Consider the following 14,364-nt stretch of genomic DNA (forward strand, 5'->3'; position numbering starts at 1 on the left):
TCACAAGACTCGCAAACAGGTGTCCAGTTTACCTTGACCTTCCGCCACGAGCGATTCGTTCGGAAGCGAACCAGTTCCGATCCAGATCCCTAGTCACGTGCTGCGTTGTGTCTGAGAGAAGATTACAGGTTAAGCGCCACCAGGTTTCCTACCAACAGTGGACAATTACAGCAATTCTTCAGCTTTCTTTTGAAAAGCACGTTATTTTTGCTTTACTATAACACGTTTTACTAAGACTGAGCTATCCTCATGAGATAGAATTCCATCTTCAAATCTTCCAATTTCAAAGATAATTGTAAAAAAAAAACTTCATCATATGAAGAGCAAGACATATGAACTTAAGCGCCGTTAGAATAAATCAAAAAAGTAAAAACAAAAAAAATATCCTCATTCAATAAATTTGATTGCATTATAGCATAATTTATAGCACCTTTTAGCCCTGCGCGCGTAACTTGACGCTTACAGTTCCGGCAACAATAGTTCCGCTTTTTTATGCTTTGGCTAAAGTATACTTTGGAACTTTATCCTTCGTTTCAATTGCTCGGAACGAAGCTAGGGCTTACCGGTGGTGTCATTTTACTGCATTCTGATGCAGCCGAAAATTTGCATACCCGGTGATGCACTGAAATGACTAAACAGGATAAGGGGTCACAAAACCTTTAAAGGATGTGAAAATTCATGCAGCCCCTAAAAATAAAAACAGCATGAGCAAACACTTCTTCTTCGCTTGCTGATGTGGAACGATCCTCTCGTGCAGATAACGCCCGAAGGGATCCTTTGGCCGAAAGAGTCGAAGAGATAATGATGGTGCAGCGCCGTAAGCAGTGAAAGAGAAGATCCTTGAGATGCAAAAAAAAAACTAACGAGTAATGAAATCGAAAAGGAGTCTCTGTGTGTGTCTACAAAAAAAACAACACAGCCACACAGTCCAAGGGAGGGCACCGATGACGAGCATTACTGATCATTATCCTTTACCGTTATGTGGCGCGTCGTGCTTTCTCTCCATCGGAAGGGAATCATCCCCGGTGCCTTTAGAGCTCACATTCATACACGCGTGTCATTTTACCCATAAAAAAGGGAGCCGGAAGGATTCGGTGCGAAAATTGTTTAACCAACCATCACGGCGACGATAGCATCAAGTCGATTGTGTGTCTCAAGACGTTTTTTTTCTCAGTTCTGTTTTTTTTTTGTATTGCTCAACGTACCGTTCGCATTGGAACGCTTGGCTTGTAATACCCTTCTTCCGCTTCCGGCACAGTTTTCCCAGTAACAGTAGCGGTAAGCGCCAGAACGAACGGCTTGTTGATGTGTGATGCCTTCTTGGGAGCGCTCTGTGTGTATGCCTTTTTCCCCGCCGGTAGCGCTGGTAATTATTCATTTTTACAATAAAAATATTTAAATTTCCTTCACATTTGCCCCTTCGCAGTGCTTGCGACTGCAGGATTTATCTTCTAAGGCACTGCTCTTGGGTCGTCAAAGATGGAGATGATGATGGGTTGATTTGTTTGATTGTTCCGTGGCCGATTCCGCAGGCCCAACTGTAACGTGCTCTCTGTTACCAGCGTCTTTGAATGTAAGCAATAACACTGCATTTTTTTGCCTCTAATGTTTATTTATGCTTACTCATTCATATGAACTGTTAGTTTGACGGGTAGGTCTACAAAATAAAAAATCTGAAAAGAAACTGTAAATTGTAACAACGAACAAAAATAGGGCGAAATAAACTAACTCAACAACTAACAGAGAACGCTAACAAGAATTCACCGCCGATTCGTTAGCCTTTCTGCAGCAGCAGTGACATAAATTCCTTTGGCCAGCAACTGATGAACCGTTGCATCGTTTGATTGTGATTTTTATTTAATTCACGCCACCTGTAAGGAGTGGCTTTTAATTACCGACACGAAAATGGAACTTGCTCTGTGGTCGACCCGAGCCCGGTCCAGTAAAGCGAGGCCAGGTTTTTCCGGTTTTTCCTAATGATCGGCTCGCCGCCGCTGCCAGACACAGAGAGTCGTTTGTTTTATCCGTTTGTCGAGCCACCGATCCTCCTGAGTGTCCGGTTGAGGATGTATGATGCATCCGCACTTTCTGTGAAAAAAGGTAGGCCTTTGGTTGGTGATGAGATGCTCACTGTTGATGATATTAAGCGTTCTACATTATATTCAGGCTCAATAATATGCCCTAAAATTATACAAAAAATCTAAATGTGTCTTGCATTATCGAAATCCAAAGAAGTATGTTATCTACAGCAACATCCAAAGGTCACAATAAACCGTTTCTAAAAACGCAAATTCCTTCCACTCCGGGACAGTGTCATTCCATTCCACGGTGCACTGTGTGCGGACGGACTTTTGATTTGATTTGTTTCGTTCCGTTTCCGCTCGGTTCGTTATTAATTGGCTACAATACGTTCGGTTGGTCAGCATCCAACAAATCGTACTCTGTCCCCCATGTCCCATGAAGAGACAAGTTTTTAGGCTAATAAAACATAAAAATATTACCGGAGCAACATTTTTCACTACCCCCCCCCCCCCCCACCTCGCCTACCATCCCGGCACAGCGTACGGTATCGTTTACCTTACCTCTGCTGTCATGGGATGGCGTAAAGAAAATAGAAAAGCAGCGGTACCGTGATCTGTAAGGAAAATGCAGAAAGACACACGTCGTCCAGTGCGAAGACGCATGCGCTAGGCTCTATGCGGCCTGCCTGCCATAGAGAATCCGGAATGTGGGGGAGAGGTGAGGAAACAAAGAAGTAGGGGAGAAGGGAGACAGTGTAATGGATTGGGCGGACATAGTAGGAGCAAGATATAATACCTACCAACGCGTCATGTCTGCAAGATGCACCGGACACAACTGGCGAATGAATAAAAACACCGAGCCAACCTCTCTCGGATAAGGGAAATAAAAGGAAAAAGAAAGAAAAACGACGGCAAGTAAAGGAGATAGAGCGGGATAGAGTGTTGCATCCCCCATCCATTCGGTCCTCGGCTAACTGTAAATGCATAGAAAACATAGTGCAATTTTAATTAAGATTTATATCTAAAAATGCCTTGTTTGTAATGTATCTATATCTTTCTAACTATTAGTCAGTTTACTTATTTATAATAATTATTTTCTCGTCGTCGACCGTCGTTCACGTCCGTCCTTTTTTGCCCTTTGTACACCCAGGCATACACACACTCCTTGCTCGTCACCGTGCGTGTGGGACATTGCAATGCGAGGAACGCTTTGCGTCGGGCGCATCCCACGGATGCACCTTCTCAAACTGACCAACAACAGTCGTCAGTCGTCGAAAAGCCCACAGCGCGTTTGTGATCGTGTGATTCTTTTTCCACTTCGAATTTTCCACCCTGCGACACCCGAGGACCGAGTGCCTACGTACTTCAAGGCCCGCAGCAGCAGTTCCGTGTTGATATGTCGCGTGAAATGAGCCTGCGCATAGATTTGTGGTTGGCTTTGGCTGGAGTTTGAAATCGTTGGCCCTCCCCGGAGCAAACCATTTGCTCGGACCGTTTTGGAATGTGAAGCTTATATATTTTCTTCTATTGCTTCTATCGCTTCCACCTCCGTAACGTCTCTACTGACGGTGGACTGTGTTTTTCTCTCGGTGAGCTTCCCACCAACGGTAGACGGGAAGAATTTTCCTTCGCTGGAGAATGTTTTCACGCGCAAAAAACTATGCAAGTCGCGTACATCACAACATCCAACTGTCTCTGGCCGGAGTGGTTTTGAGATTTTCCTCGTTCCAAACGCATCGCTGTTGCTTAACTCAACGATCGCCTAATCGCCCATCATCGAGCGAGCCGCGTGTGTTTTGTACGCGCGATGTGTTTGCGTCACCTTGTCGAGGGCTCGTTTTCTCATGGTGTGTAAAGATTTCGGATCACAAATTTCCATCGACCATGCGGGACAAGATCTTTATCTAAACTGTAAGGCTGGAAGGCAGCAAGAATTCCCAAGCAGTAGGGTAGAGCATCTTATACCTCCCAACCGAATTAGTATCATGATTAATCTTTGAGCAAATATTTAAATTAAAGCTTACCTTTGGCGATGGGAGAATCGAAACCGAAGGATTCTCCCTTTTGCCGACCAAACGCACCAAGCTGCGCATTCAATCGCGCGAACTTAATTTGTCATCCATCGTCAATCCCGGAATTCCGGCGTAAGCAAAGGGTAAAGGTTTTTTTTTCTGTGGTAGTTTTTCAGTACCGTTTTGCTTCTTTTCTTTTCTGGTTTGAATTTATGCACCACTTCCGCTGAAACTTTCCTTCTCCGACGACGGATACGGATAGATTCAATCAATCTTTAAGCGCTGACATGTTTGCTTCCCGCGAGCGATGGAACAAATCGCGCGTAAAGACGGTGATACAAACGATGAAAAAAATGATAGATTTACTCCATGTGCTTCTGGTACGAAATAGGCTGCATTTTTTCTTTCTTTATTTCCGTGATGAATAGCCTGGTGCAATGTTACAAAATGGTTTCGCTGTGATGATTAAACCGGTGCAAAAAGCACATATTTATCATTCACATTGATGTGCGTTTAAATCATACATTGGAATTGAAGTACACGACGGTCTATTAATCTGTTAGTAACGACGTATTCATGTATAGAAAACCTTAAAGCAACTCCCCTACTTTGTGCGGACGTTTATACTGTAGTGACGAAAACGAGCTCCAAATTCGACCATCACGATCAAATAACCTTTTTCTCAACACGGGCGTTGAATCGTGACCGCGGCTTTAACATTGAACTTCCGAGCCTCAGGGTCTAGTGCACTATTGTTCTTCGTAGTTCTTGCTCAGTACAAAAAATGGAAGCTTATTTGAGTTCCAATCTTACCTGTTCTTTTCCCATTTTCAGAGCGTCATCATGCTGCTGTTCCGCGAGGAGAAAAGCCCGGAAGATGAAATTAAAGCCTGGCAGTTCTGGCACAGTCGGCAGCATTCGGTAAAACAGAGAATATTAGATGCCGGTAAGTATTCTCCCAAGCCCAAGGTAGCTCAAGCTAATCGTTCGTTGCGCTGTTGTGGAGAAATTATTGCCAGCTCAATGAGTCCTCCCAACCGGGGACGGTGTGGACTTGCTGGAGGCCATTCCATTCCATTGCCTACCATCAAAAACACCACCTAACCTTCCGTGGAAAGCATCGTTTCGCGTTTCGAGGGAAATCCCTTCCCCGTTTTGCACGGGTGGAATCCAATTACCGTGCTTTATTTATCGATTATCATTGAACTCTCGAACCCCGGGTACCAATTTCCAGTAAATCATAATTTTATGCAAAACAAGCTCCCGGTGCAAAAAAAAAAGTGCAGCGAATGGATCACCCGTCGGGATAGGAACCTTGTGTGTCTGTGTAAGGTGGATGACGGAAAGCCAACCAGCGATGTTCAGCTGGTCGCATCGGCGACAACTAAACGGACAATTATTTAATTATATTTATTGCTTATTGGTGGCGATTATTGGCCGCTGATGTATGGCCTGAGTGTGATTGCCATGGAGAGCGGTAGAGAGACGAAACTGGTTTACATGTACCAGCTTTCTGGTGCGGGGTTTAATGATGTACAATCTGACGGATCTCTCCTGCTTCTGCTTGGTTGGTCGTTGTAATTTTCTTTACCTACACAACCAGCATCAAAACATCCCCAACGATGACAAAGGAGCTAGCAGGAGAAGTCCATTTGATTTAATCTTGATCCGCCGTCGATCGGTGTAAGAGATGTGATCCTCGGCTGCGTCAACCACTCCGGAGAACAACTCCAATTGCTAATTGCAGCGGACAGCATTCCGGGCCGGGCGGGTTGAGTTCTGTGCAGACCGGTAACGCACGCTGAGGATTGTATGGTCCATTAGAATTAACATCTTGCCTTCGTTCCTGCCGAACTGAGCAACTGATCCCCCTCGGATGGTGGCGATGATCGGTGAGCGTTATGCGCATTATGCGCACCGTAGGGCATCAAACTACCTGCCTGGTCGAAAACGTCCAGTCTCATAACAATTAAACGTAATTTTATCGATTGTAATTTGCTGCAAACGGTTGTTCACTGGCCGAACAATCAACATTAGCCTTCCTGCTCGTCTTACGCTTTGTACCGACTTGGCGTTGGGATCCTGCCCAGCCAACACATATCCTACGGGGTCTGATTTGTTTTATTTTCTACTGCTGTACGCCGCCGTCATCGTTGTCGTCGTTTCCCCACCAGCTGTGCAATTATTATCGATTCATTTAATCGCCGCTGCGTGGTTACGACACCCGGTTCTGTCATATCCTGCACACCGAGTGATCGTGTTGTTGCGTCGACGACAATGTTGCGTTTCTGTCAATTGCCGCTGACAGCTAGTGAACTGTCATGTTTTGTCAGCCCTCAGTGTCTTGCCGAGTAGCTCAATTAGTGTCTGCTACGGCTTAGGAGGTAAAGATCAAATTTTACAAACCGAACACCCCACCGATGCAGATAAGATCCCTCACAGTTTGGTTATTCTTTATCGCGATAATTGCAATTGATTATCCATGTGCGTGCGTGCATGCGCTGGAAAAAAGCGTCCCTTCCAACAAGAGATGGTCAATGACCAGTGTTGAGTGTCAAGTGGAAATCCGTTCATCACCGTGATTTGATACTTGAAGGTAACGGTTGTGACATGCTAATGAAGAGACCGAACTCCTCATCCACTGTTGAATAGATTGAAGCTAGTTGATAGTTAAATTATGTGTTTCTGGCCAAATCCAACTGAAGATCTCCGTCTCCAGAACATACACATCCCGCAGTGCAATAGACCGATCCGTTTTCTTGTCCTTTGGCAGCAGTACGAACACATTTTAAGGTCTTTATCATTATCTGTCCCCTTTGACTTTAATGCCAACGTATTTTGCTTCTTTTCTACTCTTGCAGACACGAAGAACTCTGTCGGTTTGGCCGGCTGTATCGAGGAAGTATCGCACAACGCAATTGCCGTCTACTGGAATCCTCTCGAGAGCTCTGCCAAGGTAAGTTTTCTATCCCGTTTATCAAACTCTGCCTCTTCGCGATTCATCGGACATTCGAGCCAGCGTACGTAATTCCCACAGGCTCCCCTTTTTCCCGTCTCATTGGAAGCTTTGGAGCTGGAACTCTACAGAAAGAGCCAGCAAAGACCAAAAATGCATTTTTCATCAAAAAAGAGGTCGGTGCATCGATCGGCAGCGTATGTGTATCGCAAGCTTCTTCGGACGAAGGAAGGCCATGTCGCCGGTATCGTGAAGCTACTTGCGTACCAAAAAAAAAAACGAAAAGAAAAACACATTCACCATTAAGTGTACATAAATTAAAATAATCTCATTTCCTGTGACTCAACGAATGCGACGAAGGTTTCTTGGTGGCCCTTTGAAAATGGCGCTGGAAGTTCATATATTTCGTCCGCAATTCTCGGCGTGTTTTTTATTATTATTATCACCGTCGCGCCATTCTCTTCCACACCTCGGACTCCCAGGTTTGCGTTTTTTTCCCCCGTACGAGTCATCCATCCGCGTGCGTGGAGCGGTGCGATCGGGTAATGGAAATGATAAATCATAGAAGTAAAAATAATAACATTATTTCATTGCAATATTTATGACGACGATTTGGCCGCTCGGGCCAGTCTGTACGGAGATTGGAGTACAGCGGATATAGTGCCGATTTATTCGATCGTGCACAGCCGTTCCATGTACACCGAGTCTTCGGAGGTTTGCATTTTTTCCGGTCGGTCCGAAACTTAAGTGTCGATACAGAAGCTAATTAAAATCGCTACCACGGAATATTGCTGCCGTATCGATTGGAGGATTGTACCGAGGATCGTGAAATACCTTAAAGACTTGAGATTTCACAAGCTATAAACATCAACAGGAGAGAGCTATTAAAAGCCAAAACCGCCCATACTCTTTGAAACTTATCACTCATATCTGGCTTTTCGGAAGTTGCTGAACCTTGCACTCACAACTTTAAATGAAATCTGAGTCACACATTTCCAAAACTTCCATCCAGAGCAGGTTAATGAATCATCCATTCACTGGCACTGTTTTCACCATTACAAATCATTCGATATTATTTCATTTTCTCATCCATGCCCTCTTTGCCTTTGCCCGTTTGGATAAAAAAAATCCTATTTCGGCAGGCAAAACATTCTTTAGCGCTGCTTCATCATCACGCTTATTAAAATCGATTTGTCGAATGGCGTAGGAGTTTACAGCACAAAACCAACAACGGTTCTAATTGAATTCTGTCATTTCGGCATCAACGGTTCGTCCTCATCGCGTGTGAAGTTGCCTGTGTCACCGCGAAATCGTGAGCGTAGTATTTATTCTAGATCACAGACATTGTGGAGCCAGGAATCTCTTGGGCCATACCTTAGAACTTCCAACCGTTCCGGACACCCACTATCGAACGTTCTGAACCTTTCCATGTCATGTCTTGTCAACTGTGTGCCGAAAATGGTTTGATCCCTTGATTAGTTTTTCGTGTTGCATTCTTGTCTCGCGGGTGCGTTTGTGAGCGAAATAAATCTTTCAACGTATAAACATGCGTACGCGCAAATGTGAACTTCCCCGCACAACGCCGCGTGTATTGTGGGCTTAAGGGCAGAGGAAAAGCTTAGCACTGGACAAACAAAAAAACGATCATAGACCCCATCGATCACGCCCACAGCACTGCTGTGAGGAGTGAGCAAGGAAACAAAAGGAAATCAACAGTTGTCGATGGACAGCACCATTGGTTTCGCAGTGATCGAAAACTTCATACGCGCATTTCAATTTGCCTTTTGCCTTCTGCTTGTGTTGGCCGTCGGAGCGGATTGTCAACCAAGCTGCGCGAAAGACATCGTGCATGCTGGAGGATTGGAAATGGCATCGGAATTAGATCATTCGATGCTATCGCGCGACCACACTGTGTTGCGCCTCGGAACTCGAAAAAGCTTGGAGCAAGATTAATTACCGCCCATCGGACACATGCCGAACCACGGCGAACAGTCGACGGTCGCCTCTCCAACCAGAGCCAAGCAAACGTCAACTTTCTGCTCCGTAGTACGTCAAGATCATGCCAAAAGACAATTAGTCTTTCCTAACCTAATCACCCGGAATTTCGAGAGCAAGAGCGAGGTTAGCAAAGCAGCGAAAACCGACCAGCTGGCCCACTGCTGACATTTTTTGCAAAGGAGGTTGAAGGATTGGTTTGCTCTGCTTTGGGAGCAGCAGTAGGAAACAAAGTAGAAGCCGGCTGGTCTAATCTTTGCCGTAATATCGCGCCCCTTCGACGTTGGTCGACCAATCGAGAGGTTAATAAGATCTAATGTTTGTGGATGTCTGTTGTCTGCATGATGTGTATGATGCTGTTCGGCGGTTGTTTCGCGATACAGATATTCGTACTAATGTGGCTTTCACAATATTTGAAACAATTTATAACGCTTAACGCGAGCCTACCTTGGGCGTCCTCTCATAACCCCTTCCGCAGAAACAAAATAAAAACCATCGATCTCTTATTGATTATTGGCTTCTGCATTTCACAACCGAAGACAACAAGTGGAGCTTTAAGAAGAATTAAAAAAAAAACAATGACAACATCTTTTCGCTTTCCGCGGCCGGGAATAAATTTCCGAATGATTAATCGAACTCTGGTGGTGGACGAACCTTAGTTGGGATAGTCCATTTTGAACTATTGTGTCTTGCCACCGGTGAACCTCCGGCACTATTAACCCATGCCAACAGTCCAACGAACTCCTCCGGTCCCTTTTGTCGGTTGACCGTTTGCGATCAAACCAACGCAGTAGCGCGCAACAATGATAGAAAACGTACAGCCCCCGGGGGAGACACACGAATAAATCAGCGCACATTTGACATGTGCGATCCGCGCAAAAAGCCTCCACACAGCCTCGATCGCCAAGGCAAGTGCCGGAAAGAAGTGTAAAAGTGTCACCGAACGCGCGGCGGTTGCGCGCGTTGGTCGATCGAATGAACGCGTCCGCGTCTGTCGATCGATAGCGTAACGGAATACGGCCGGACGAAACGCTGGGGATAGATCGCGTCCGAGACGCGCGCGAGCGATAGGTGGTTGCGTTTTGTGCTGTTGCGCGTGGGCTTAAGGCAGCAGCACCAGCACACCAGTCGTGGTACAACAAACCTAGACCAGCGACATGTCTGTGTTTGTCAACTGTGTGTGTTTGTGAGTGAGATTTTAGCGTAGGATGTGGCACACTAATTTCTTTTTGCGCCCCCTAGTCTGTCGATCGATGCGTCATGGGAAAGCGGTGTCGTTCGCACTCCGGTGATGTCATCCGGTCATTCAGAGTACGGAAGACTTTTCACTCCCTGCGACCTACCATCGTTACGCCATCTGGCAACACAAACACACGGTCCGGAGAAACCTAAACAGTGGTCGGTTGGGCTCAAAGCTGTGGCAGACGGAAATCGAATCGATCTTGGTTAGGCTGGCTTGATGCGAGGGTTGAAAATTAATATTTCGATTAGTGCCGATGACCAACCCTTCCTTGTTATGGTGGCGGCCAAAACTTCCGGGAGGAGGGAACGCATACAGATGTCCTTGTACTGAGCATGTGTACACTGGTCTGCATTTGGATTACATCAATTCAATCGAATTTGTATCGTTCTGTTGCTCACACGAAAGGGGTTCCGTTCGCTTTGGAAGGCCACTAGCTTACAAAAAGGGAAGTGGAACTTAAAGTCACTCAAGTTTTTGTGCACCCCCAGATAAGCCCATCGAAATCACTCATGAAACATGTGAGTTTCCATTTCCCGCCCCCTGTGTCCTAGCGCACACTTTTTGCAGCTCCCTCGTTGAGGTGGTACATAAATTTCAATAAACTAATGACCGCCAGAACACATATCCATCGGATTTAATTTAACAACTTGTAAATGTAGTTCGCTTGACGGCCCGGCAGAGCAGTAATGATTGTCGCCAAAGTCTCAATCTTCCCGGCCCGCTACGTATCGATCGTGCACCCCGTTGCTTTCCAACTTTTGCTACTATTCCCGGACACAGGCATAGCATGGGGACTGGAGGGGAACACATAAGCACGCACGCACGCATGCGGAACGAAATAAAGCTGTCTGAGTGTAATAAAATTGATAAAATATTATGAAAACGGTTGTGTGATTTCTCTCGAACTGTGCTTCTGCTGCGGCAACCGTTTGCTTTTGCCGCCTGTGTGTATGCAATGTAAAAGACGCGTGCAGAGAAAAGTTGCCCCAGGATAAGAAATATGATAAAATTGAAACGCGGGGCGGCAGAAATCAACTCCTTCATTGTCCCTCTTTCATGCTCTTCTGATGGTGTTTTGTTTAACTTTTTTACCGGGCTTGATCTGCGCTCTTCCACCGGTCATACGCATTGATAAAATACGCAAACAAAATGCTCACGCAGAAAAAAAGTCTCTTACTAATGGGGAGACCACTTGTACGGTCCACCGCACTATCCCCATGCATGCTACTGACTGCTGTTGGCCCGTGCGAGCCAACTGCTGCTCCTGGTGATGATGATAAAACTCGTAAAAAACGGCTTCTGTCTGTTTTCGGGGGACGCCAGCATAACCTGGTCCCCGGGGTTCGGTTCTTCCTTTTCCGAGCCGGGCCAGAATATGTGTCGAAAATAAAGCGATAATCATTTAATTTGTTTGTCTCTCTGTTTCGGAGCGATCACTATGCTCTGCTTTTTTGCCAAAGTCGCCGGTGACTGCCATTTTCCGTTTTTGGGGGCTTTTGATTGTTTCGGTTCGTATTTTTTGTTGCTCTGTTGTGTTGTGTTTGCTTCTGTTTTTACCTTTTATGCGCTGGATGCAACACACCATCGCCTTGATCATCACTCAGCACGGTTGCGATGCAAATGCTCTGCTTGGTTTTCTCTCGCTTCATTTTCCCTGTCCACTTCTAATTCCCGGCGGGCATTCATTCTGGAGCTTTAATATTGTTCCTTGTTTTGGTATGGAATTTCTGTTCCCTTATTTTTGTTGGGCCTTTGACGATGGCAATCCTCAAATTCGTTCACCGTAGGAGGGCCTTACGGTCGAAGGATTTTCCTTTTTTGTTCCCTTCTTCATTGGTTGCGACAAAATTTGTAACATTTTTTTCTTGCTCTTGTATTTTGAAGTTTTTTGCCATCGGATAACTTCTTCGCTGCAAAAGAAGGCAATAAAGACATCAGAAGATCATTTGCACACACCTATTACGCATGCTACGAGAATGTTGAGGTTAGGTTATGGTATCGATGACGATTAAGGCATGGCCAATGTTTTTTTTTTGTCCCCCTTTTTTATTTTGCCATATTTATGGTTTCATTCCTTTGTGGGTTTTTCCTCGCCCGGCTTTTGGATGCAGGGAAGCAGTGTTTCCTTCGTACAATGATTATTTTTCACCCAATTGGCATTCAACTTGCCGAATTTATGACCACCTTCTTGCGTTGTTGCTTCCAAAAGGATGTAAGCAAATGTCATAATTAGTGATTGTACCGAACCGAACTGGTTGTGGCACGTGTTGTCAATTTCAACCGTCTAAAGCAAACGGATGCATTTAAAAGGGCCCTGGTCGTGTAATAAATTTACAATTTAAACGTTTTATTTCGTTACCAAACAAAACAAACAAAAACGCTTCAGGCGAAAGTGGGTTAAATTGCCTGCCTCATATACCACACACTCGATGTTGATTTGCTTTCAATGAAGGATCGTCGGAACGGCGATCAATAAAAACTTAACGAGCAGTTGAAACCATCGACGACATAGTGTCAAAACCGAGAAACCTTCTCTCTCTCGGTCCCTTTTGTGGGTCTCTTCTAATCGGACGAGATCAATCTGCTCGATCACGGCAATGAGGTCAGGCCGCAGCGAGATGTCCATAGCTTTGTCGATCTTTTTTATATGATCAACACGACCAACTCCAGTGGGGTGAAGGAAAGCTGATTAGATTAAATTCTTTTCCCCGCCAGATTGCACCGATAAACAGCATGCTAGCAGCACGCGAAGATCGTTGAGAGTGCACCGCCGCGCACGGTGTCATGCAATTATCGTTAAACGCTTTTAATAAGCAAAACGGATACCTTTGGCGCACGGGTGACCCAGACATGGGGCAATCACTTTTTTTTATCACCGCCCATCTGTTTAGAGCGATAGCGGTGTAGTAGTAGTAGTAGTGGTGTCTCCTACATCTCTGGAGGAGATCGTCACCGATGTGGAAAGAAGTCTTATTGGCCTTTCCTTCACCGCTTATGCTGGTGGCGTAAATTGTGTGGCATAAAACAAACCAACATTCGCGGCGACGGTTGGACGGCAGCGCGCAGCTTGCAATGCAGAAGAACCTTCCTTCACGTGCTACGATCGTACGTTGTTTACAGCCCGGAAAGTGCGCAATCAATCCATCTCGTGTGAGAAAAGGAAGGTTGCATCGGTGAATCGTTTGGGAAATGTGTTATGCTGTGCTGTGAGAGGTGTATGCGCAAGCTTAGCATGCACTTGATGGGCCACCAAATGGGTAGAATGGGCAGGTTGCAACAAGTGGCCAACCATTTATCGTAGCCAACTGTCTTCATAATAATAATAATCATCATCATCAGCAGCAGCAGCATCATCGTCGCCGTTGCTGTTGTGCCATCGTCGACCATCATTGCTAACGGGTATCCCTTCATTTTTTTTCCCTGAAACATCCTTTCTGGTGGAAATATTTTCAAGACACCAACCTCCCTCCCTCCGCACCTTGGTACGCGTGCGCAAACGCGTCTAACAAATCACCTACTCGCATGATTAACTGCCCATTTCGCTAACGTAAATCGCACACACGCTGGTAGGTGTAGGTGGACAGTTGGAATAGAACGAAACGGTTCTTGTAGAAAATGGAATATTTTCCTTGGCACGCTTAGGCTTAGGAATTTCTGCGCTTCGAAAGGCTTTCACCGATCGCGTGCCAAATGAAAGCTAAAGGATGGTCAACACTTTATAACAAGTGTTTGGTCCCGTAAGATATTGCTTTTATAAAAGCGCTTAATTAATTGTACAATTTTTTAATAAGTATTTTAAACAAATAGTATCACATTCCTTTCGGCGTTCACCCTAAATGTTCATTTTCAAATATAAGAACATCATTTACTCCCTCTAGCTTCAAAACATCCAATTCTCTTGCTGTCAACTGTCAAAAGTCACGATGATATTTACTTACACCATAGGACCAAACAAAAACAACTACTCGTAACAGTTACTTTGTACCGAACGATTGATTAGCTGTGCGCCAAACGGCATCACACCAGCAAACAACGTCCGCCTACCAGTGCCAAGCGAAGAGCCGTTAAGAAAAGAAGATTAAATTAAGCAAATGCAATCATTCAATGCACTGCTAATCGTAGCGCCGTGGGAATTGC

At 45.3% G+C, this 14,364-nt stretch overlaps 3 protein-coding genes across 4 annotated transcripts in view; 2 read left to right on the forward strand and 1 right to left on the reverse strand.

The window, feature by feature from the left end:
* The window catches only part of LOC126562373 (26S proteasome non-ATPase regulatory subunit 4), a 363,835-nt gene that overhangs the window by 284,385 nt on the left and 65,086 nt on the right, over window positions 1-14,364 (reverse strand). The window lies entirely within an intron of this gene.
* Window positions 1-14,364, forward strand: part of LOC126561426 (protein grainyhead) — a 136,520-nt gene that overhangs the window by 101,236 nt on the left and 20,920 nt on the right. For both annotated transcript variants that reach the window (XM_050217562.1, XM_050217564.1), the window contains exons 8-9: window positions 4,868-4,979; window positions 6,895-6,989. In XM_050217562.1, coding sequence (XP_050073519.1) covers window positions 4,868-4,979; window positions 6,895-6,989 — 207 coding nt within the window. The remainder of the gene's footprint in view (window positions 1-4,867; window positions 4,980-6,894; window positions 6,990-14,364) is intronic.
* LOC126562004 (motile sperm domain-containing protein 2-like) overlaps window positions 1-14,364 on the forward strand; it is a 332,954-nt gene that overhangs the window by 53,425 nt on the left and 265,165 nt on the right. The gene's annotated exons all lie outside the window — the stretch shown is intronic.

The sequence above is a fragment of the Anopheles maculipalpis genome, chromosome 3RL, assembly GCF_943734695.1.
Source record: "Anopheles maculipalpis chromosome 3RL, idAnoMacuDA_375_x, whole genome shotgun sequence".
Lineage (NCBI taxonomy): Eukaryota > Metazoa > Arthropoda > Insecta > Diptera > Culicidae > Anopheles > Anopheles maculipalpis.